Genomic DNA, 23,934 nt, shown 5'->3' with positions numbered 1-23,934 from the left:
GCATCCCCGTGTCCCATGCCCCAGCGCAGCTCTGCAAGCAAGCCACCCTCACTTGACGGCAGACAGTCCAGCTTCTCCCCGTTGGAGTTTGGGCCTCCTGTGTCTCCCCAGAAAATGCATTTCAGAAAAATCAGGAGCTTATCTCCCTTATGGTTGAAGAAAGCAACACCCGCCTCCGTACCTCAGTTTTTCAGCGCTTATGCATTGAATGTTCTTTTCTCTTTCCTTCTATTTTTTTTTTTTAATTTCTCTTTCCTTCTAGTGTACAACTTCCACTCAGCCAGTTTTCCCGTGGTTCTGGGTGATAGACGTTTTGTCTTTTAGTTGTAGTTATGAAATTGTTGTGCGAGGAAGCAGTTTAGGTGTTTACTTTTGCCGCCATCTTGGATCCTTCCTTTTTCTCTTTGTTTTTAAGATATTTTTAGAGAGAGGGGAAGGGAAATAGAGAAACATTGATGTGCTGTTCCTTACACTCCCTACAAGGATCAGCCTGCAGCCCGTTGCCCCCCCCCCCCCCCCCCCCCCCCCCCCCGCATGTGCCCTTCACCGGGAGTCGGACCCGCAACAAACTGAGCCAAACCGGCCGGGGCTAAAGTCAGACTTAAATCAGACTTTGCTTCACACTCTTACCTCTAGTCACCCCCCCCCCCCCACAACAATCTCTCCAGTGGCTAACGTTAGGCCTAAAGTAAAATCCAAACTTGTTATCACTGACCTTGGGGGCCCCATGTGTCAAGGCCCCCTGCTGGCGCAGACCGTACTTTAGCTCGGGCTTTCTGTGCCCCCCCGAGGCAGCAAGCCCTTCCCACCTCAGGGATTGTGCTCTGGCTGCGGCCCCTTCTCCGGGTTCCTCCATCAGCTGTGCCCTGACTGCTGCCCACCCGCCCGCCCTGTGCCATTCCCTTCCCCCAAGAAGCCTTCAGGATGGTTCCCAAGGCCTCTGCCACCGGCACCCTGTGCTGCCTCCCGTTTCTTCCCTATGGGATGCAGCCTCGGTGTCTGCTGTTCGCTGTCTCCCCCACCGCCCCGGGAGCTGCTGCCTGCAGGGCTGCAGCTCTGCCCCCTGTGCTCCTAAGAAGGTAGTGAGAGGGAAAGAGAATAGTCCCTAATTTTGAGAGAACTAAAATGTGCAGGAATATGAGCTATTATCCAGATAACCTCACCCCAAGCCTGTTCCGGTGAGCCTCCGTTCCTGGGTCTGCAGCATGGGGGCAGGGGGCAGTGTCCCCCTGAGGGGACGGTGAAGCTGGGTGGCAGTGGACTTTCAGGGCCTGCCCTGTGGCTCTAGGCCAGGCATGTGGCCCAGGAGGGCTGGCAGGTAGACCGCTCCATTCCTTACCCCAGGCTTGCCACTTCCTTTAGCTTCCTGCTGCCTCTTTCCAGGGTCCTGAAAGCTCAGAGTCCATCTCTGCGCCCGGCCTGAGGGCCTCCCTGAGCCCCACTGTCATGTCCCTGTGGCCTGGGGCACACGCCCCCTGCTGCAGTGGAATTGGAACTAGTCCGTGCCCTGTGTGTCTGTCCGTTCCTGGCCGCTGGTCCCCGTCCCTCCCATATTGGAGGAATGGCCTATTGGGAATGGGCACAGTGGGTAACTAGGGGCACAGCGGGTAACAGGGCACTGTGGGTTACAAGGGCACAGGTGGGTAACCGAGGGCTCAGATGGATAACCAGGGGGTCCAGGGGGTAAATGGGGCACATGTGGGTAAATTGGGGCATAGTGCATAACTAGGTACACAGCTGGGTAACTAGGGGCACAGTGGGTAACTGGGAGCACAGGTGGATATCTAGGGGCACAGGTGGGTAACTAGGGGCTCAGGTGGGTATCTAGGGGCACAGGTGGGTAACTAGGGGCACAGGTGGGTAACTAGGGGCACAGGTGGGTAACTAGGGGCTCAGGTGGGTAGGGCTCAGGGGGGTAATTGGAGGCTCAGGCGGGTAACTGGGGGCACGGCAGGTAACTAGGGACTCCAGCTGGTAATTAGGGGCTCAGGCGGGTAACTAGGGGCACAGTGGATAGGGGCACAGTGGGTAACTAGGGGCTCAGGCTGGTAAACTAGGGGCCCAGATAGGTAACTAGAGGCTCAGGCTGATACCTATGGGCTTAGGTGGGTAACTTGGGGCACATGTGGGTAAATTGGGGCTCAGGCGGGTAAGTAGGGGCTCAGGCGGGTAACTGGCACACGGCCATCCTGCCTGTGGATTAGGACAACCTCCTGGTCATCTTCATGGTCAGGGACAGCCCTGCACGTCTCCGCTGGCCCAGTGACAAGTCAGGCTGAGGGCAGGGCCATCCCACGTGCCGGGCGTGAGTGGTGGGAGACCGGGAAGGCCCAGCGCGGTGACGTCTCCCTCCCTCCAGGGCTTCCAGGTGGCCTACGTGGTGTTCCGGAAGCCGAATGGGGTGTCGGCTGCCTTAGCCCTGAAGGGCCCTTTGCTGGTCTCCACAGAGAGTCGCCCCGTGAAGAGCGGCATTCACAGTCAGTGCTGCCGGGGGATGGGGTACCCCTTCCCGGGCCCTGGGTGGGTGGGTGGGGGTCCTTGTGAGGCAGCGTCGCTGTGTTCACTTGCCCTGAGAGCTGCGTGTGGGAGGCCTGAGCCTGGCACTGGGTGGGCACGGGGGGGGGCCCAGCTTGTGACCACCAGAGCCTTCCCCGCCAAACGCTGGCCAGTCTCCGTCCCTGTGGCCCGTGTGCGAGGAGCCAGCTGGCGGGCGGTCCTGGGTGGCCCGCAGGCGCCTGAGGAGGCTGCCTGGCTCCCGCCCTCAGAGTGGATCAGTGACTACACAGACTCCGTGCTGGACCCGGAGGCCCTGCGAGTGGAAGTGGACACATTCATGGAGGCGTACGACAGGAAGATGGCCGAGGTGGGCTTCCCGGGGCCGCACCTCACTGGTGCTGTGGGGAAGGCGGTGCCATGGGTGCGGGGGGCTCCTGAGGGGGTGGGGAGGCCGCTGACCTGGTCACCAAGGGAGTCTAGACGCCCCTTTCCCTGCTGAGTCTTGCTCTCCTCATCTGCTGGCGTCTAGTCGCTAGGTCTGCAGAGGGGACAGTCTGAGGCTGGAGGAGGCAGCAGCATTGGCAGGTCTACCCCCACCCCCCAATTCAGGCACCCACACTGCTGGGGTGGAGTGGGCAGCAGGTGCCCTTGGGTGCCCAGGTTCTTCCCAACAGGCTCCCTTGCCTCAGGCGGGTCCCCGGTGCCATCACAGGGTCATGTGCTTGCAGGAGGAAGCTAAGGCCAAGGAAGAGGAAGGGGTCCCGGACGGTGAGGGCTGGGTGAAGGTGACACGCCGCGGCAGGCGGCCCGTGCTGCCCCGGACGGAGGCGGCCAGCCTGCGGGTGCTGGAGAGGGAGAAGCGGAAGCGCGCCCGCAAGGAGCTGCTCAACTTCTACGCCTGGCAGCACCGCGAGACCAAGATGGAGCGTAAGGGCGAGCCCCAGCCCCTCGGCCAACCCTTAGGCCAGGAGCCTTGAGCCCCAGCTGCCTGGGCAAGGCCTGTCCCCCAAGGTTCCCAACAGCTTTGGGTTTGGATCCCAGCCAGCAGCACTTGTGTGCGGGTTCCACTTTGGTCCCTATAGGTCGCTGTGGGGTGCTCTGGGTTACTTAGGGCAGTGGAGGCACCTGGGTGTAGGACCCACAGCCAGACTGCAGGAGGGGGGCCTCGGGTGCAGAGGCTGCTGTGGAGAGTGTGGGTGTGGCCAGGCAGGCTCCTGCGGGGCAATGGGGTGCAGCTCCCAGGGGCATGTCTGATTTTGGCTGTTTCCCCTCCCTCGCCCGCGCCAGATCTAGCGCAGCTGCGCAAGAAGTTCGAGGAGGACAAGCAGAGGATTGAGCTGATGCGGGCCCAGCGCAAATTCCGTCCCTACTGAGCCGCACGGACAGGGTGGTGGGGTGGCCAGTGAGGACACGAAGGCCTGGAGGCTTCCAGACTGCCCGGGCCCAGAAGCTGCCCCAACAGACAGCTCCAAGAGTCAGCCCACAGGTGGCGGGCACCGGACAGTGCCACCTCAGTCCTTGTCTTCAGCAGCCCCGGGGGCAGGAGCTGGGGAGCCTGCCCAGCAGGAGGACTAGGCTCTAAGCAGCCACCGGCCCAGGAAGTGGTTCCTTCTGCTCCTGTCTCCTCCCAGACGGTCCGGATCTTCCGCCAAAAGCTAAGTGTCCGCCATGTTCGCCCCTTACCCCTCAGTCGCCCCGTCCCGCCCCCGTGAACGCCTCAGAGGCAGCGAGAGAGAAAAGAACAATTTATTGATGTAGGGGGCACAGCAAAGGCTGCATGAGCTGCTGGCAGCGGCCTCTCCAGCCCTTCCTGCTCTCCCAGCTCCCTGCGCTTTCCAGCCACAACACAGACAGCCCGGATCCACACACCGTCTCCCCTTAGAACTCACAAATGTTGGAGACAAATCTCACCCCACACCTCTGCTCTGCCAGCTCATGCTGCCCAATACCAGTGAGGCCTGGCCCCATCGTGCCTGGTCTGGCTGGGACCCGGAGCTGAGCGTCCGGTGGCGAGTGGTGAGCACAAGGTCTCGGTGGCCCCAGGCCCAGGGCTATGGACTGGCTGGGATCCTGTTCCCGCTCTGTAAGAAGGAGCCAATGACACTGGCCACGTGATCCGGTTGGTTCATGTGGACGTAGTGGTTGCCTGGAACTTCCACATACTGGAACCGCTGGGAAGGGAGGGGACAGGTGGTGAGGGGTGGCCCAGAGTGGGGGCTCCCAGGGCCCCTCTGCTGGGGCTTTCCTGGGGTCTACGGCCTCCCTGAGGTGGTTCAAAGTGACCCTGGGTGATTCAGGCCCGCCTGGGAGAAGAACCAGCGGCTTTTCACACGCTGCTCCTGCTGGGAGGGAGCCGCCGCTGGCCACCCAGCCACCCACAGGCTTCCCGTTTCCGGGGTCAGGTGTGCGTGGGGGAGCGACAACCGTTTCCTGCCCGGTGCTCCCCAGGGGCAGTCACAGCACAAGGCCCAGCCTCCTGCTTGGGGGCCCACCCCCACCTGCAGCCAGCACCCAATGAGGGGACTGGTCATCTGTTCCCATTGGGCCCTTAGGAAACTGGGATGCCCGGCGGGTGTGAGGACAATAAAATCGGGAGAGTCTGCCAGTAACAGTCTGTGCGGTGCCGATGGACATGTGAGCACAGCTGGGAGTGAACCTGGGAGTCCCGGAGGGTCACCTGGTGGACCTGGTGCTGAGCCAGACCAGGGGCCCCCGTGCAGGAAAGCTGGCTTCTCTCAGTGGGTAGACTATCGGCCTGTGGACTGAAGGGTCCCAGGTTCAATTCCAGTCAAGGGCATACACCGGGGTTGCAGGCTCAATCGCCAGTTGGGGGTGGGCAGGAAGCAGCTGGTCAATGATTCTCATCATTAATGCTTCCATCCCTTTCCCTTCCTCTCTGGTATCAAAGGAAGAGGTAGCATGGCGGAGCGCAGAGGGCATGATGCCCTCTCACCCCAGCCCCCTGAGCCCCACACCTACCTCTCCCAGGGCGGATTTCAGCGTGTCAGTCATGAAAAGCAGCGGCCCCTTGTCAGAGTCCTTCTCTCTCCTCACGTCATAAAATCCTTCGGTTGCTCTGGAAAGCAAGGAACCAGGGCTCATCTCTGGTGCGCTTCCAGCAGTGCCCTGCACCCTGGCCTGGTACCCTCCCCCTTGTCCACAGCTGGGTGCCACTGAGTTCAAGTTTAAGTCAAGATTCAGGGACTCAGTACCCACCCGCACTAGAAGTCCCAGTTTGCCCGTGTCACAGCCAGTGATTGTGGTGCCAGTGAATGGCTTGAGTCCTCACTTTTTCTTTCTTTTAATTGATTTTTAGATAGAGGGAAATATCAATTAGCTGCCTCCTGCATGCTCCCTACTGGGGATCCATCCCTGGGTATGTGCCCTGAGGGGGGGATCAAACTGGCAAACATTGCTATGTGTTGATGTTCAACCACTGAACTACACTGGCCATGCTTTCTTTAAAAAAAAGAAAAGCTTTACTAAGATAATTTTACCCACTTAAAGAGCATAATCCCATGGTTTTCAATAACTTCAGATGTGCAACCACCAGCAGTCAATTTTAGAGCATTGTCATCACCTCAAAAGAAATCCCAGCCTGTGTCCTCCCACACACACTGCAGGTCTAGCCGATGTGCTGCCCCTTTCCCTGCCTGGGCTTGTGGGGGAGGGGAGTTCAGTGGTGTGGACTCGTGCTGGCTTCCCAATGCTTTCAGGGTCCCTCTGTGCTCTGGCATGTGTCAGTGCTTCCTTCCTTTTTAGGGCTGAAACAGCTACTGGAGGGCGGGCATCAGGACTGCCCCACCTTGGGGTGGTCATGAGGAATCTACACCATCATGCACCAGTGTGGGCCTCACTGGGACCTGCACCTGGAGTGCTACTGCCCAGCCAGAGGGCCCTGTGGTAACTGCTTGAGAGACGCCAGACTGTGCCAGTGTGGCCCCACCACTGGACAGCCCCATCACTCAGGGCTGGGGCTCTGGCCATCCTGCCCACCACACTGGCTCAGGTGAGAGTAGCCCCCCTGGCGGGTGTGCAGGGTGTGACTGCGTGTCTGAGTGGGTGCTATGTAGAGCCTGTGCTGGGCACCAGAGACAGGTGTCCATGGGTCACAGATCCTGCCTTGGGCGTGGGCAGTGCAGCACTGCAGTGTGAGTGGGGGTGGCATCTAGGCCACATTAAAGGATGATCCAGCGGTGAGACCCTGAGGTGCGGGCTGGGGGAGAAAGGCAGACAGGAGGGGCAGCAGAGGCCTGGGAAGGGAGGGGCCCAGGTGCTGCAGGGTTGGGGTGCCCTCCACAGTCACCTGTTGGAAGGCCTTCCTGCCAGGCACCAGCTGCCCAGGGCTTCCCCAGCCTGGGCAGTGGGGGCTGGGACCTCTCCCTGGGAGACCTGCAGGTTCCCGCGCTCACTGTGTGGCTGCTGGGCTCAGACTTACTTGATGAGCAGGACCTGGGCCTGCAGCTTCTTGATGGCGTGCACACACAGCTCTTTGCTGGTGAAGTCGAAGGTGTGCTCTGGCTGCAGAGACAGGAGCCACAGTGAGTCATTTCTGATCCTCACCGAGGAGGTTTTCCTCTTTCACATATATTGTCATTGATTTCAGAGAGGAGAGGAGAGAAACACCAGCGATGAAGGAGGATCATTGATCAACAACCTCCCTCATGCCTCCGACTGGGGACTGTCTGAGCCAGCAATCCAGGCATTCCTGACAAGGAATCGAACCGTGACCTTCTGGTTCGACTCCTGGATGAGCTCAACCATTGAGTCACACTGGTGAGCATTAAATAATATATGTGTATATATGTATATATATGTATATATGTATATATATATATATATAATTTTAAAATATATTTTATTGATTTTTGTACAGAGAGGAAGGGAGAGAGATAGAAAGTTAGAAACATCGATGAGAGAGAGAGAGACATCAATCAGTTGCCTCTTGCACACCCCCTACTGGGGTTATGCCCGGAATCGAACCCAGGACCTTTCAGTCCCCAAACCGACGCTCTATCCATTGAGCCAAACCGGTTTCGGCTAAATAATATATATTTTATTTAATATAAATAACCCAGGACATTTTATTCAACAGGCTGACAGTGGACAGAGCATTGGCCTGGGGACTGAAAGGTCCTGGGTTCGATTCTGGTCAAGGGCACAAGCCCAGGTTACTGACTTAATCCCCAGAGTGGGGTGTGCAGGAGGCAGCTGATCAGTGATTCTCACTCATCACTGATGTTTCTCTCTCTCTCCCTTCCTCTCTGAAATCAGTAAAAAAATACATGTTGCATATATTGGAGAGAGAAACATCAGTGTGTGAGAGAAACACCAATGGGTTGCCTCCCATACACACCCCAACCAGGGATCAATTCTCCAACCTGTGTATACACCCCGACCAAGAACCTGATAGTGACCCTTCATTGCCTGGGACGACACTCAGACCCACTGACCTCCTGGCCAGGCACCGGGCTCTGCTGTGGGTGTGAGACCTGCCTCCTGAGGGCCCAGGGAGCCTGGTGGGCATCTCACCCACCTACCCAGGGCCCAACCACACGCCTTCCCGACAGGCCTCTGCACAGGCCGCAGGCTCTTCCCCTAAATCTCTGTGGGCTCGCGGCTGCCCATCCAGGCGGTTTCCCAGACTCACAGCCGGGTGTGGCCCTGTGAGGCAGAGAGGGCGGCCTCCTGGGCCTAGATTGGAGGTCTCGGGGGTGGCCCCACCCCCTGCCTTTCCTGGGCACAGGCTGCCCTCAGTGCTGCCCCCACAGCCTGGCCCTGGGCTCTGGCAGCGCGGCCCACCTGCCTGCTCAGACAGTTGCCTGAGACGTTGGCTTGAGACGCAGTACAGGAGTCCCCTCGATGCCCAGTCCCTGCTGGCCTCTGACAGCCCTGCCCACCTCTGACCATGACGGTGTCAGGCCTGTGTGCCCCAGGCAGCCCCGCCCCCGGGCCTGTGGGCCGGAAGGGGAGCCGGTCCACGCTGGACGCGCCGCCGCTGGCTCGCACCCTGGCCTTGGGAGACAACGGGAAAGAAGGCCACCGCCTAGTGCTTCACGGTGACTGTGGGCTGAGCGGACACCGGGGACTCACTGAGCTAAAGGTGTTCAACGCGATCAGACCTGTTTCTCTTCTCTGTTAATATGGCTGCTGGGAGGCGCACTTACGGGGGCTCCGTCATCCTTCCCTCAGGGCTGGGCTCTCGTGTGAGCCTCTGAGGGCCCCGGGTCTCCTGTGTCCGAGCTCCGCGCACAGCCCGACAGGGACCAGGTGTACTGGGTGGGTTAATTCCCAGGCTCCCGCAGGGACCACTAACTCACTGAGTTCAAGGCGGTGGACACCATTCCTATGAGCACACGCCGGCCACAGCCCGCACACCCTGCCCTGCTCTGCCCGGCCTGCCAGCACTTCCTGCTCTCCGGACCGAGGCAGCCTGGTGCTTCCCACCAGCAGCCCGTGCCCTCCCGGGTGGAGGAGTGGCCGTGAGGGGGCATTCTCAGCCATAAAGGAACACCCCCTGACAGGTCCAACACGGTGACCCAGAGAACTGATCTCAGTGAATGAGCCAGACCCAGGCCACACCCGCTGACTCCACGGACAGCACGTGGTTCGGTGCTGGGGGCAGGCGTGGCTCCTGGGGAAGGAGGGCACACGGGGAGATGGCGATGCTGGGAGTGATGGCTGCCTGGCATCAGGAGTTGACTTGATGCCGCTGAGTGGTGTTGGTACAAATGGCTGCCGGGATAGATGCTGTGCTGTGGCATCTCACCCCAGAGAGGCCGCCAGAGCGGGAAGGGAGGGCAGGGCACTCACCAGGGTGATCCTCCGGTCTCTGTTCAGCACCAGGCCTGGGAGGGAAGCAGATGGTGCTGTCAGGGGGGCGGCCTCGCCCCTCTGCCCTGGGAGCCTGGCCCTCCTGCCAGGGCTCACTCCTTCAGCCTGGCCTGGCAGGGACCACCCCAACCGCCCCTTAGGGTTCAGCTGGGGCAGAGCTCGTCCACCACTGGACCGCGAGCCACGTGGTTGCCCGGTGCCTCCCTGGCACCTCGGGGGTAGCACAGAGGATGGACGTAGGAACAACTCCCTCCTGGCCTCAGAGCCTCCGAGGACGTTCAGTGACCCTGCGGGTCTTCACACACCAAGACGTCCCCACAGTGAACCATCACCGCCCCTCGTCCAAGAGAAATGGAGCCCAAAGGAAGGTTGGAGGGGCCCAGAGGTTGGTGAGTGGTCCCGGCTCCAGGCCGAGCCCGGGTTCTCGGCCGCAATCCCGAAGGTGGGCAGCTCGTCCTCACCAGGAGGGCGGATGCCTGGCCAAGCCGCACCTGGCAACGTCCCCTGGAGAAATGGCTGCAGGGAGGGCCGGGTAGGGTAGCTCAGCTGGTTAGAGGTCTGCTTTTGCCAAGTTTGTGGGTTTGATCCCCGCTCAGGGCGCATACAAGGACCAACCAATGAATGCATAAGTGGAACAAGAAATCAATGTTGGTCTCCTTCCCCTCTCTCTAAAATTAATTTTTCAAAAACTAAAAAATCAATCGACCCATGAATGCATCGTCCATCAGTACCCACCCCGTTGTAGAACTTCCTGTGGTGGTTTAGACAGCAAATAAACTAAACTCTGTGAGGAGCCTCTTTTGTCCTGATATGTGGTCTGTGAGCCCCGTTCCTGACAAGGCCCGCCCTGGAGTTTCCTGGGTAACAGGAGGGAGGGTCCCTGAAAGATGAAGCCGGGCTCCGGGGAGCAGGGAGGCTGGGGATCCAGTTAGTCAGTCCGGCCTGTGGGGTGAAACCTCCACACAGGCCCTTGGAGCTCAGCACCTGACCTGAGAGGCAGGCCCAGGAGCAGCGCAGGTGCAGGAGGAGGCAGGTCTGTGAGCCCCAGCCCTGCCCCGCGCAGCTGCCATCTGACCGGGCCTGGGCTGTGACCTTTCCAGTGAACCCGGGGTGGGCAAACATTTTCCTGAGCTCTGAGCCATTCCGGAAATTATTGAACCTGAAGGTGAGGGAACGCCAGTTCTAGCCAGCTGGTCGGAGTACAGGCGACAGCCTCGTGTGAGCATCTGAAGTGGGAAGGATGCCCTGGGCCCTCCCTCTCTGGCCTCAGTTTCCTCATCTGCAAGCGAAGGGGCCTGAGGTCCCTGCTGCAGCCCTGGGCTGGGGCAGGAGGCAGCAAGGCTGCTGGGAGCAGACAGGACCAGGGGGCCTGGGAGTGTCCCCACCCCAGCCAGCAGGCCTGGGCAGAGGCTTCTGACTGCTAAGGAGGCCCAAGTTCCAAGGTAAGAGAATAAACCTCAGAAAACCTTTCAACCCACTCCCGCCCTCGCAGGGCCTGCCCAGGCCAAGCTCGCGGACTGGCCGGCAGTGCCACTCACGTGGGCCAGCTGCTGCCATGGAAACGCACAATGCTGCCAGGTCTTCCCATTTTCAACAGGAACTGGGAACTCCATTTTTACACAAAACCTTTCTGTTCCATACATGAACAACCTGTTCAAAATCCCCTCCCGGCCAAATTTGGGGGTTCAAACTACACGAGCAAAACCAACCCTGCTTGGAACCCCAGGGCCACGCAGTCGGTGGGCGGGGGCTGCGGTCACTAGGGAACCAGAGCTGGGTTCTCCCCTTCAGGCCAATCCCTGCCGCTGTTCCCAGAGGCCTAGGCCATCCCAGGCAGAAGGCAGATAAGAAGGTAGCCAGGCGCCGGGACCGGTTTGGCTCAGTGGATAGAGCGTTGGCCTGCGGACTGATAGGTCCTGGGTTCTATTCCGGTCAAGGGCATGTACCTTGGTTGCGGGCACATCCCCGGTGGGGGGTGTGCAAGAGGCGGTTGGTCGATGTTTCTCTCTCATCGACGTTTCTAACTCTCTGTCCCTCTCAATTCCTCTCTGTGTAAAATCAATAAAATATATTTAAAAAAAAAAAAAAAAAGAAGGTAGCCAGGGACCTGCCCTCCCCTCTGCTCACAGCCCGCTGCTTCTCCCACAGGCTTGGGGTACCTCTCCTCAGGGGCCACCTCCCTCCTGGATGTCCTGTGACCACTCTCTCACCTGCACCACTTTGCTCAGAAGTCACCTTCTCCAGGAAGCCAGCCCCGCCCCTTTTGCCTGAAGATCTCACTGCAAGCTCCGCCCACCCCTGCGCCTCTCCATGGCCACCATGCTCTGCATCCAGCTAGCTCTGGCCTCTCCGAGGGAGAGTGCGCACAGCCAAGGGCCACCAGAGAGCTAGGAAAGAGGTGTCCACAGTCTGTCACAGCCCTGCCAGCACTTGACCTAGGGTTTCTGGCCTCCAGAACTGAGAGGTAAGCCACCCAGTCTGTGGAATTGGTAAGAGCAGCCCTAGGCTGTGAACACAGAGTTCACAGGTCAGGTCCAGTGATGGAGGCATCCCAGTCCCCTGCCCTGCTCCAGGACAGATGGTTGCTATCATGGTCTCGGGATTGGGAAAGGGAGGGTAGTAGCTCCCCCAATGTCACCATCCTGTGCCAGTGGCATCTGGGACCTGCTCGGTCTTCTTTTAGGTTAACCAGGGGCCCAAAGGGCCACAACCACTGCAGAGGGGCTGGTCCCAACACTCTGGTCCAGCAACTGCCCCTCCACCCTCCTCCTGTACAACCCCCCCCTCATCACCCGGGTCAGCGTCTGTGCTCATCACTGCACGTGACCCTGGCCTGGCCTAATCGGCTCCATGCTCCCGATTAGCCCACTTCTGCTTCCGGGGCCCCTCCGGGCCTTGCATCTGTGTGGACACATCAGGGAGCCTGGCCCGGGCCCTCTGCCCTCGGCTCCCTCTTTCCAGGAGGAGCTGCAGGGAGGTGCCAGGCAGAGGCTCAAACGGCAACTGATCATCCCCCAGCAGGTCAGACTGGAGGCCGAGGTCAGACAGTGCCGGGTCCTTTCCAGTCCGTTTGACCTCTGGTTTTGAAATTTCTGGAAAAGAATACAAGGGAACAGGCCTCTGGCTTCTCTTGAGCAACTGAAAATTCTGGCCAGACTGGGCCCCAGTTCCTCCCATAAGAACAATGGGCTGGGCCAGTTCCATAGCCCTCACCCCCAGCAGCCAATTAACTCCCCAACTTGCCCAGCTCCCAGGGCTTTGCTTCTTGGCCACTCAGTACTTGTAAACTGGAGTCCCATTCAGCTGGCTCGTGTGGACACAAAGTTCTCCAGAAAGGTTTCCTCCAGGCTGACCAGCAGCCCCTGCACCACGGATGAGCAGATGACTCCATCACATGGACAGCGTCACTGTGGGGGAGGGCTAAGGGCCGGCCTGATGACAGCAGCCCTGCAGCCTCGATCGCCCGCCTGCTTAGCCTTCATTGGGATTTTCGTGGAAGATACGATTAGTGGGCGAGTGATGTTGGGCGGACACATGTGCTTACACTGTCCTCTAGGCAAGGGCACCTGCGGGTGAAGCGTGAGGATTCCAGTAAACACCCGGACCTGCACGTGCACAGACTGGTTTGGGAAGGCCAAGGAACAGTCAGGGGCGCCGCCTTCACTCCCCTGAGTCTCCCCTAAGTCAGAATTGGGTAAAAGGCAGGCGCCTTCCGCTCGCTCACATCGCTTTTCTCAGAGCGTCCTTACAAACTTTCCAATCCAGTCCCGGGTGTCCGAGCAGTTTCCTGAAGGATCTTCGCGGGAAGCAGACAACGCGGGCCGGCGCTGCATCATCTCCATTCTCCGTTTGGAAACCTGTTGAAGCCACTCAGCCCCAGGACACCCTCAAAGCCTGGCCTCGGACACGGGCACCCACCACCCGAGACGCCCGCCCATGCCCCGCAGGAGCGGCCTCGGGTGAGCCGCTCTGTGTCACGGCACAAGTCCCTGCGCCTTTCCAGCCTCAGTTTCTCCTGCTCCCAACAGGCTGAGCAGAGGGCAGTGGGGGAGTAACGAGATCCTATTCCCACAGCACCCAGGATCACGCCTGGTCCAAGACAAGCTCAGTCACCATGGCTCCTCGCCAGGAGCAGTGCCCGGGAGCGGCTGGGGCGGTGAGCGCTTACCTGTGGGCACCTGGGTGGCTCCCCGCTGCAGCAGCAGCTTCCCGCACTGCTCGCCCACGTGACTGTTATTCTTCAGGAACCTGGGGGGACGGAGGCTGCTGGCTGCCTTGGGTCAGGAGGGGTGATGGGAAGGAGAGAGGGCAGGGAAAGGGAGGCCACCCCCAAGGACGCAGGTGGCTGCAGGGCGTGTTCACCTCCGTGGGGGTGGGTGTTCCCATTCCTCAGACACCCAATATTCCCGGGGCCCTGCCGCCCCTGCACGGACAGGTGCTGGAGGCACAGATGTGCCAGCCCTGCAGGCGCAGGGGTCAGGACAGGCTGCCAGAGGAAGTGCCATCTGGCTGAGGCCCAGAGGAGGAGGGCAGTGAGCCAGGTGCCAGGACAGGTCGGGGAGGGCGCAGGGGGAGCAGAGGTGCAAGGGGAGAGCGGGGCGTCGCTGTGCAGGGGAGGATGAGAGGCGGATGCAGTTGCAATGGTGCCAGGGAGCCTGAGGGCCCAGTGGGCACAGGGAGAAGCAGGCTTGGTGTGCACTTGCCACTGAAGCTCCTTCCTCTGGCCCCGGGATTGGCTCCCTCCATGTCCTCCCATTGGTTTCCCAACCCGTCTCCCTATGGCACCATGGCACCCATGGCACCCACCTCTGCAGCATCTCCTCCGGGCTGAGCACCCGCGAGGGCTCCTTGGCGGCCTGCTCCAGCAGCAGGGTGTGCTCTAGCGCCTTCCGCCTGTAGGTCAGCAGGTTCTCCAGCTCCTAAATATTCAGGGTTCTCTGGGCAGCACCCCCCATGGAGGCGAAGGGCCTGTACCCCTTTACCCCCAGCCCAGGCTCTGCCCTCAGCAGCCCCTGGGGATGCCTTCTGACCCAGTGTGGGTGTGCGCAGGACCGGCCTGCTAGTGAGTCCTGGACCCAGGGCAGCTCCCGGCCTGGCCACACTGGCCCAGCTGCCTGTGGTGGGGACGGGGTGGGGAGAGGAGGACCTGGGTTCCGATGAGAGCTGGAGGGGCAGCTTGGACAATGGAGGGAACATCTCAGGTAAAGGGCCATAAGGCAGGAACCAGCCAGTGGTGGGAATGATCTGGTTCAGAACTGCTGTCACCAAATGGTGGCGGTGGGAGACTGGCGGCGGTGAGGCATGGGGTGTTGGAAATGGAGCTCAGGGTTTTCCAGCTTGCCCCTGAGTGTAGCCCTTTCCCTCCCAGCTCACCCTGGGAAGGGCCTGGAGTAGCAGTGGGGAGAGGGGTAACTCTGAGAGTACAGGAGGACAAGCGTTCAGCAGCCCGGGCACCGGGTCTATGTTCTCAGCAGGCGGAGCAGATCAAACAGCGAGAGCACAGCCACCCATTTCACGGGCCCTCAGGGTTCAGAACGAACGCTCCCTGAGCACTGGCTGTGCCGGATGGGCGTTGGCGATAGCAAGGACACCATGGTTCCTGCCCTTATGGCAGGGGTCTTCAAACTACGGCCCGCGGGCCACATGTGGCCCGCAGAGGAGTCTGATCCGGCCCGCCACGTTTTTTGGGCAGTGAGCGCAGCCGAGGTGTTACAGTAGGAATTAGTAGTTCATATAGTCCGGCCCTCCAGCTCTCTGAGGGACCGTGATCTGGCCCCCACTTTAAAAAGTTTGAGGACCCCTGCCTTATGGGGTTTATGGTCACTTAGCGGACAAGCACACTGGAGCTGATCAAGGAGCTGTGCCACAGCCAAAGCAGAGCCCTCAGAGCAGAGCAATGTCAGAGCTGCAGGGTGCCCAAAGGGCTCGGAGCCACTGGCCACGATGCCCTCCGCCTCCGTGTATGCACTGATGCTCCACCCAACCGAGTCACATGGCCAGGGCCCACCCTCCTCCTTGTGAACAGCTGAGGACACTGAGGCCCAGCGAGGTGAAGGGACTGCCCAGGGTCACACAGCAGGCATGTGGCAGGGCCAGGGCTCAGATGCAGGTCAGCACTGGCTGCTGTCACTGGTGGCATTGGCGGAGGGGTCAACACATTCCCCCTCAGTGCACACCCCGGGCTGCTGCGTCCTGTGTCAGGGCACACAGGCATTTGGCTGAGTGTGAGCACAGCGGGCTGGCCAGCCGGTGTGTCCCAGAGCTTCCTCACCCACGGCTCCTGCTCTGTCTCAACCTTTGTGGGGCTGACCAGGCATTTGCAGATCCCAGGATGTATATGGGGTTTCCAAGTCTAATAACAAAGGTCACCAAGTTCCTTTTCCTCCCCACCAGAAGCAGTGTTGCAGCATAGCTCCATTGTGTGTGTGTGTGTGTGTGTGTGTGTGTGAAAGAGAGAGAAAGAGAGAGAGAGAGGGAGGTAGAGGTGGACTCCTCTTATCTACCCTCTGCCACTCCCCCACCCCACTTCCCTGCTACCCACCAAAGGAGACAGTGCCCAGGGCCTGACCTGGGACCTGGGTCCCCCGTGACGGCCCCGTTCTTACATTAGAGTCCAGTGCAAAAGGGGTTGAGTCCAGCAAGATAAGTTTATCCACCATCTCGGGGAACATGCAGGCAAACTGTGGTGCGACACAAAAAGGGAAGAATGAGGAGGAGAGGAACTGGAAGGGAGAGGGACTCATACTTTTCCCTGGTGTTTTCTGAAACATCTCTTAGGCTGGGGCAAGGCTGCTGACCGAGAGGCCAGACAGAACCAGAGCTATATCCCTCAGGGCACCTTCTCCCCTGCCCAACCAGTCCGCACCCAGCTCCCAGTTCCAAGCCCCAGGGGTGGCTGTGTCCTAGGTTCTTGTTTGGCCAAGTGATTCCTGCTGGGATCTACAAAGCCAGCTGGCATAGCTAACAAACGCTGGTCCACAACTGGTGACCCCAAGGGTCCCTTCCTGTGCCAGGTAACTTCTTCCGCCTCCTGCTCTCCCCACCCCACTTGGAGGAGCAGCCAGGGTGGCCGAGGTGGTCACTGCAAAGCCTTCTACTCACCATTCCGCCCACCGTGCCACCTAGGAGACAAAAGGGCAGTGGGCTGGTGCTGCCCAGCAATCACACCCGCACAGCTTCCTCCAGCCCCTCCCACCCGTGAGAGGGCTCCGTGTTTGCTGTCAAACTTGGGCTCCCTCCCTGGGACCAGCCTTCATCAGACCTGACCACCCAGGGCCCCTGCTCCCTCATCAAACTGGGAGACAGCTGCCCAGCCGGCATGGCTCAGTGGTTGGTTGTTGACCTATGAACCCGGAGGTCAGGGTTCCATTCCCAGTCATGGCACATGCCTGGGTTCGATCCCCAGTTGAAGGGGGAGAGGGGGAGCGTGTAGGGGGCCGCTGATCAATGATTCTCTGTCATTGACATTTCTATCTCTCTCCCTTTCTGAAATCAATAAGAATATATTTTTTGAAATTGGGAGACAACTGCCTATGGGGCCATATGTGCCTGAGCCCAAAGGCCACAGATCCAAAGGTCAATGTTGAGTGAACCCCTTCATTTCCCTTGAAGTTCCCAGAAGTGCAGGGCAAAGGGCCCAGAGTACCAACCGCCCCCCCCCCCCCCCCCCCGGCCCAGCAGCCCACCGCAGGCGCCCAGCGGGTCCAGGCCAGTGTACTCACCAAAACTGTGGCCCATGATGGAAAAGCGATCCCATGTCAAGGCTGAAAGCACAGAGCTAGGTCTGGGGCCAGCCTTCCCCACCTCTGTCCCAGCTCCTGGTCCGCCCCCTCAGGAGACCAGGCTGCACTGCAGGGAGGGACCCTCAGGAGGAAGTGCGCCCTCCTGCCTGCCTCCTCCAGCTTCCCTGTCACCATGGATCCGGGCAGAGCTGGGGCCTGACACAGGTCACCCCCAGGCCAGCCTTGCTTCCTGACTACCACACTCACTCCCCAGTGAGAGGGGATGCCCCTGCTCCCCAACATACACTGCCCCTTACTCACCTGCCGAGACCCTCCGGATCTCACCCACGAAGTTTTGATAGTGATAGGGAAGACCTGGGCTGTAATGGGAGGAGAGCCCGTGACCCCCGAAGTCCATGGCCACGTAGTAAAAGTCTGGGATGGAGGGAAGAGGGCGGAGAGGTGTCTGGCTCGGCTTCTCTCCTGCTCACTCCCCCCAGCGCTGCCCCTGGCCCCCTCCCGCCCAGCCCACCTCTTGGGAGGAGAGGGATGAGTGTGTCGAAGGTGTTGGCATTGTCCAGCCAGCCGTGCAGGCAGAGAACCGGGGTGCCCTTCGGGGAGCCCCAGGCTTTGGCGGCGATGTGGCCCCAGGGCACAGCCATCTTTAGCTTGGAGAACAGACCTGAAGGAGCATGAGCTCAGTCCTGGAGCCCCACTCTGAGCCCTTGGTCTGGGCACAGCCCCTCACCCCCGTGATACCCAGGACTCCTGTGCTGGCCCCTGAGGTGACAGGGAGGGGCCCCGAGGTGGGGACCCAGAGGTGGGCGTGGGGACCCCAGAGGCAGGGAAGATAAGAACTGGGTCACTGATTGAGGAAAACCTTGGAACGGCTTCACCACAGAACTTTCTAGAATAGTCTGGGGGTTGGCTAGCTCTGGGCTCTGCCACTTGCTGCCTGTGCAACCTAGGGCAAAGTTATGAAAACCCAGCCTCGGTGTATATTTCTGGAAACCAGAATAAACAGTAATAATATAATAATGATAATAATAATAATAATGGGCAACATTTCCTGGGTCTTTACTGAGCTCAGGTAAGATGAAGGGGCCCATCGCCCACATCTTCCCCGTAAGTTGGACATTCATCCGTTCAGCCACACAAATATTAAGGTTGGTTCTTCATGTTGAGAACCCTCCCTCCGCAGACCGGGAAACTGAGGCAGGGCATGTGCAGCCCATGCCCAAGGTCACAGGAGGGAGAGCTGGAGCCAGGCTGCAGCGCAGGACCCGCGCTCACCGCCCGCCGCTGCCGCCTGCTCCGCCGCCCGGGGCGGCCCCTGCACCCTGTGCCCTCCCCCGGGGCTGGGGGTCCTGCCGCCCCTGGACTCCCGGGAGCTTCACTGTCTGACGGGGACCCGGGTCCGCCCACCAACCACCCCGCCGGCCGGGCTGGGAGATGGGACGCGAGGGAGGGCGGCGAACCCCCCTCCCGCCCTCCGGGTCCCTGTGAGTGGGTGGGTGGGTGCAGCGCGAGAGGCCTCCCCATCCCACTCGGCCTAAGGGCCCCGGACAGGGTGTCCTCACCCATAGTCGCGTCCCTGATCCCGCGGCGGCCGTCGCTTTTGGTCTGGAGGTCGCTCCCAAGAGCATGGAAACCTGTTCAGGCCCTTCCAAGCCCCGCCCCGTGCAGGCCACGCCCCACGAAGGTCCCGCCCCTATCAGGATCCGCCCCCAGCAGGCCCGGCCCCGCCCCTGTGCTCGGCCCCGCCCCTGCCCACTTCCTGGCCCCGCTCCGCCTGCTCCGGGCCCAGCCTGGCCTGTCTGCCCGAGGGCCCTTCTGGAGCGCGGCGCCAGCTCGTCGGCCTGTCCCGTGCGGCGCCCGCGGTAGGAAACTGCCGTCGTCATGGGAAGACTGTGAGCCGGCCGGCGGAGAGCCCGGGCCTGGTGGCTCAGTGGTCTCCAAAATTCCGGGCCCCGTTCTGGCCGCGTCTCAGGAGTGGAGAAGGCTCCGCTGGGCACGTGGGTGATGGGATCCCGGCCCCTGGACTGTGCAGCAGGGATCTGGGCAGCCCCTGGACCCTCATGGGCCTGCCCCTTAGGGCTGAGTGTGCGGTGATTTTGTTTAACGTCCACCGGGGATGCACCGCGTTCCCACCGCGGCCTGGGCCCTGGCAGTCAGCGCCTGGCAAGAACCAGCCTTAATACTGGTTGTGGGGCTGAAGGGATGAAGGGATGCAATGAGGGCTTGGAGGACTCCTCCCGCAGGAGGAAGGGTTACAGACAATGACATGAGCCTGAGAAGGATCTAGAGCAGGGGCTCCCAATCTCCTTAGGCCACGCCCCACCTAAGCATCTCTCAAATCCTGATGCCTCCTGTGACATAGAATTCTTATTGAAAAAGTGACTCCTTGCACGTGGAGGAAGCCTGAAGGCCCATTAACTTGGTGTAAACAGGCTTCCATAGAACATGGCATCCATGAAAGAGTAAAATAAAAGAATGAAAGGACAGGTGGCCTACTGAGGAAGAAATTGTTATAAACAATTTCTGGCTGGTTTGGCGTCTATCCACTGAGTCCCTGCGGACTGAAGGGTCTCAGGTTGGATTCCAGTCAAGGGCACATGCCTTGTTGTGGGCTTGATCCCCAGTTGGGGGCATGCAGGAAGCAGCCCAATGATTTTCATCATTCTCTCTCATCATTGATATTTCTGTCTCTCCCTCTTCCTACCTCTCTGAAATCAATAAAAACATTAAAAATAATATGAATTGATATGAAAAAAATAGCAAATATGTCCTGGCTGGTTTTGCTCAGTGGTTAGAGCATCAGCCTGCGGACTGAAGGGTCCCAGGTTCAATTCCAGTCAAGGGCATGTATCTTGGTTGTGGGTACATCCCTAGTAGAGCATGTGCAGGAGGCAGCTGATGTTTTTCTCTCATCAATGTTTCTAACCGTCTGTCCCTCTCCCTCCCTCTCTGCAAAAAAATCAAGAAAATATATTTTTAAAAAAGAAAATAGCAAATAAAGTTTCAAAACATAATAGAGCAGTGGTCACCAACCTCACAGACCACTTGTTGGCAACTGCTGTAATAGAGAAATGAAATGCATAAATGTGTCACAATATATATTTATATTCTGTAAATGAGGCTCCTAGGACCATAAGAAATGCACAAAATAGTTCACTTAATAACTCATTCTCGAGTTGCCCCCCTTAAAAATCAAATTGCCTGCCGAAACCGTTTTGGCTCAGTGGTAGAGCGTCGGTCTGCGGGCTGAAAGGTCCCAGGTTCGATTCTGGCCAAGGGCATGTACATTGGTTGCGGGCACATCCCAGGTAGGGGGTGTGCAAGAGGCAGCTGGTAGATGTTTCTCTCTCTTGGATGTTTCTAGCTCTCTATCTCTCTCCCTTCCTCTCTGTAAGAAAATCAATAAAACATATATATATTTTTAAAAAATCAAATTGCCCCCTAGTGGGGCTTGCGGCCCATGCTGGGAACTGCTGATCTAGAACCCCATGTCTTGAAGGAGATGTTTGGGGTACTACATGCTGTACTAAAGGCACTAAAAGTGCATCCTTTGTGTCTCTGACAGTGGCGCGAGGACAAATAAGGAAAAGTACCTCCTGTTCATTCACCAGTCGGCTAACTGGAAGGCCTGGGAGTGAATGCATGTGGTCCCTCAGGTCCCAGTCCAGCAGAGCCCCTAACTGGCAAAGCAGAATGCAGCAGCTGAGGGCTGGGGGAGGACTGTGCAGAGAATTCTCCCTGGGGCGGGGGCAGGGCCAGACCCGGAACACAGGACAGGGGCTGGGAGGTTGTGCCAGGGGAGCAGAATGTAGGGAAGGGGCTGCGTGTGGGGTGAGGAGTTTGGACTTTATTCTGAGGGGATGGTCTGGGGAGGCTTGGCAAGGCCGTTTCTCTGAGGGGTTCCTGCACGGTGGCGTCCATTAGTTCCGGAAATGTTTGGGTACCACAGGCCCTGAGGTGACAGAAGCAATGGGGTGACTCCTGGGAAAAGGCTCTCTCTTCTGCTGCCCTGAGGACCATCTGCCCCATCTTCCTGGATCACATTTATACCTGGCAGCAGCTCCAGCCTGACCTCTGGGTGGGGCCTCTGGCTCCAGCCTGACCTCTGGGTGGGGGCCTCTGGCCAGGCCAGGAGGCGGGCCAAGGCGGGCCAGGTAGCACATTTTTTTTATTATTATTTTTTTTTTTTAGCAGTGCTCAGTAAATTTATTAAAGTGATAGTGTGCATTTAAGAAGTGAGAGCAGCCCTAGCTGGTTTAACTCAGTGGATAGAGCCTGTGGCCTGAAAGGCCTTGGGATTGATTCTGGTCCAGGGCACATGCGCAAGTTGCAAGCTTGATTCCCGGTAGGGCCGTGCAGGAGGCCGCGGATCAATGATTTTCTCATCATTGATGTTTCTCTCTCCCTCTCAGAAATCAATAAAAATATATTTAAAAAGAAGTGAGGACAAGCCAGCTTGGAGAATGAGATGTGCCGATGCAGTACTCTTGGTTATTAATGGACCAAGGAATGCAACCAATTTCCCCCTCTGGGGATGTGCCCACAACCGAGGTACGTGCCGGTGACCGCAATCAAACCGGCCCTTCAGCCTGCAGGCGACGCTCCATCTGCTGAGCCACACCTGCCAGGCCAAGCCCGCCACTCTTCGGGGAAAGGGAGGGGAGGGCATGTTTAGTCCAATCATCTCCTCAGCTCTCGGTGCACTCCCGTTCTGTCCAGCTTTCTGGCTGTCCCTGCGCTCAGGGTCAGACCGCCCCCTGCAGCGTCCTGGCCAATGTGGGCTCCTTCCTGCCCGCCGAGCGCCGGGCCTGCTAACGGCCTTTTACCAAATGAAACAGGCGCGCCGTGGCGGCCTCAGGTGTGCCGGCAGGTCTGAGCCGCCTCGGGCGGGAGGCTAAGCTTGGCCTGGGCACACCTTTCGGGGCATCGCCCTCTCACAGCCCCCCAGGCCTGGGGACAGCTGTGAGGTGCTCCGTCCCGCTGGGCGCCATCCCTCACCGGAGCGTCCGCCGGTGCTGGGCCCGGCCTCATCCTCCTCGCCACCACCTGGCCCGGCCGGCCGGGCCCATCCACCGGGATCCTGGGCCGGACGAGCGTGAGTAACTGCCAGCGGCTGCCGTTGGCCCCCCCCCTGCAGAGAGACCCCGCCCCCGGCTGCCCCGGACCGAGGGGAGCGCTGTATGCACCGCGGCGGCGGGAGGGAGGGCGGGGAGGGAGGCGCTGCCCACGGGCGGAGTCAGTTCGATTCCCCTGGATCTACCCTTCCCTCCGGGTGGGTTCCTGGGGCGGTTTGCTGCCAGGTGCGCCAAGGGGGGGAAGGCGCGAGGAGGGGTCAGCGGGAGTCCCTTCGCGCTTGGGGGCCGCGGTGGGGGTGCGGTGGGAGTGGGGGTGCGGGGTGGGGGTGTGGGTGGGAGTGGGGGTGCGGGGTGGGGGTGCGGGTGGGAGTGGGGGTGCGGGGTGGGGGTGCGGGTGGGAGTGGGGGTGCGGGGTGGGGGTGCGGGTGGGAGTGGGGGTGCGGGGTGGGGGTGCGGGTGGGAGTGGGGGTGCGGGGTGGGGGTGTGGGTGGGAGTGGGGGTGCGGGGTGGGGGTGCGGGTGGGAGTGGGGGTGCGGGGTGGGGGTGCGGGTGGGAGTGGGGGCAGGGCGAGAGCGCGCAGGAGCACCCGCCCCGGGAGAAGCTGTGTGCGCGCGTCCTCACGTGTGTGTGTGTGTGTGAGTGTGTGTGTGAGTGTGTGTGTGTGTGTGTGAGTGTGTGTGTGTGTGTGTGAGTGTGTGTGTGAGTGTGTGTGTGAGTGTGTATGAGTGTGTGTGTGTGTGTGAGTGTGTGTGTGTGTGAGTGTGTGTGTGTGAGTGTGTGTGTGTGTGTGTGTGTGTGTGAGTGTGTATGAGTGTGTGTGTGTGTGTGTGTGAGTGTGTGTGTGAGTGTGTGAGTGTGTGTGTGTGTGTGAGTGTGTGTGTGTGAGTGTGTGAGTGTGTGAGTGAGTGTGAGTGTGTGTGTGTGTGTGTGTGTGAGTGTGTGAGTGTGTGAGTGTGTGTGTGTGTGAGTGTGTGAGTGTGTGAGTGTGTGAGTGTGTGTGTGTGAGTGTGTGAGTGTGTGAGTGTGTGAGTGTGTGTGTGAGTGTGTGTGTGTGTGAGTGTGTGTGTGTGTGTGTGTGAGAGTGTGTGAGTGTGTGAGTGTTTGTGTGTGAGTGTGTGAGTGTGTGTGTGTGAGTGTGTGTGTGAGTGTGTGTGAGAGTGTGTTAGTGTGTGTGTGTGTGTGTGAGAGTGTGTTAGTGTGTGTGTGTGGGTGTGTGAGTGTGTGTGTGAGTGTGTGTGTGTGTGTGAGTGTGTGTGTGAGTGTGTGTGAGTGTGTGTGTGAGTGTGTGTGTGTGTGTGAGTGTGTGTGTGTGAGTGTGTGAGTGTGTGTGTGTGAGTGTGTGAGTGTGTGAGTGTGTGAGTGTGTGAGTGTGTGTGTGTGAGTGTGTGAGTGTGTGAGTGTGTGAGTGTGTGTGTGTGTGAGTGTGTGTGTGTGAGTGTGTGTGTGTGTCCTTCTGAACCCCTGGGGGCGTCTCCATCCTGGGGGTCCCCTCCATCCTGGGGTCCCCTGGGCCTGTTTAGGAAAGAGCCCGCGGGCTGTGAGAGTTGGGGGCAGGAGGGAGGCCCGCCCCCGCGGACCCGTTGCGGACCCGTTGGGCCTCTGTGAGCGGCTGGGGGCGGGGCGGGGCGGGAGGGGAGGAGGAGGGGCGCGGGGCGCACGGGACAAGCGGGCAGCGCCGCCCACGGGCCGCGGGCCAGGGCGCAGGCGGCCGGGGGGACCTGAGCATCTTCTGAGGGGCGCTGCCCTCTGCACTGAGGCCGCTTCCGGTTGGAATGAAAGGAGAGGGCAGG

The 23,934-nt window shown here is 59.7% G+C and overlaps 2 protein-coding genes across 7 annotated transcripts; one reads left to right on the top strand and one right to left on the bottom strand.

Moving 5' to 3' along the window:
- Positions 1-2,283: 2,283 nt before the first annotated feature.
- Positions 2,284-5,101, top strand: LOC311619599 (putative ribosomal RNA-processing protein 7 homolog B). The gene is made up of 4 exons (XM_084878200.1): positions 2,284-2,477; positions 2,766-2,863; positions 3,225-3,423; positions 3,784-5,101. Exons 2-4 carry the CDS (start codon positions 2,834-2,836, stop codon positions 3,867-3,869), a joined length of 315 nt encoding a protein of 104 aa, XP_084734326.1. The 5' UTR covers positions 2,284-2,477; positions 2,766-2,833; the 3' UTR covers positions 3,870-5,101.
- LOC311619586 (serine hydrolase-like protein) lies at positions 4,226-18,753 on the bottom strand. 6 transcript variants are annotated; one of them, XM_084878175.1, is made up of 12 exons: positions 18,632-18,733; positions 17,584-17,733; positions 17,373-17,486; positions 17,052-17,093; positions 16,432-16,451; positions 15,936-16,010; positions 14,137-14,249; positions 13,499-13,578; positions 9,310-9,344; positions 6,935-7,017; positions 5,476-5,572; positions 4,226-4,667 (listed from the first exon to the last, which is right to left on the bottom strand). In XM_084878175.1, the coding sequence occupies exons 1-12, from the start codon at positions 18,633-18,635 to the stop codon at positions 4,548-4,550; spliced, it is 933 nt and encodes a 310-aa protein (XP_084734301.1). In that variant the 5' UTR covers positions 18,636-18,733; the 3' UTR covers positions 4,226-4,547. The 6 variants fall into 6 exon arrangements, with proteins under 6 accessions (XP_084734301.1, XP_084734303.1, XP_084734302.1 ...); XM_084878177.1 differs by lacking the exon at positions 17,584-17,733 and having other exon boundaries at positions 18,632-18,753; XM_084878176.1 differs by lacking the exon at positions 17,052-17,093.
- Positions 18,754-23,934: the final 5,181 nt, after the last annotated feature.

The sequence above is a fragment of the Pipistrellus hanaki genome, assembly GCF_964339955.1.
Source record: "Pipistrellus hanaki genome assembly, chromosome: 3".
Classification (NCBI taxonomy): Eukaryota; Metazoa; Chordata; class Mammalia; order Chiroptera; family Vespertilionidae; genus Pipistrellus; species Pipistrellus hanaki.
The sequence above is the reverse complement of the archived record's forward strand: the minus strand, read 5'-3'. Positions and strand labels throughout refer to the sequence as shown.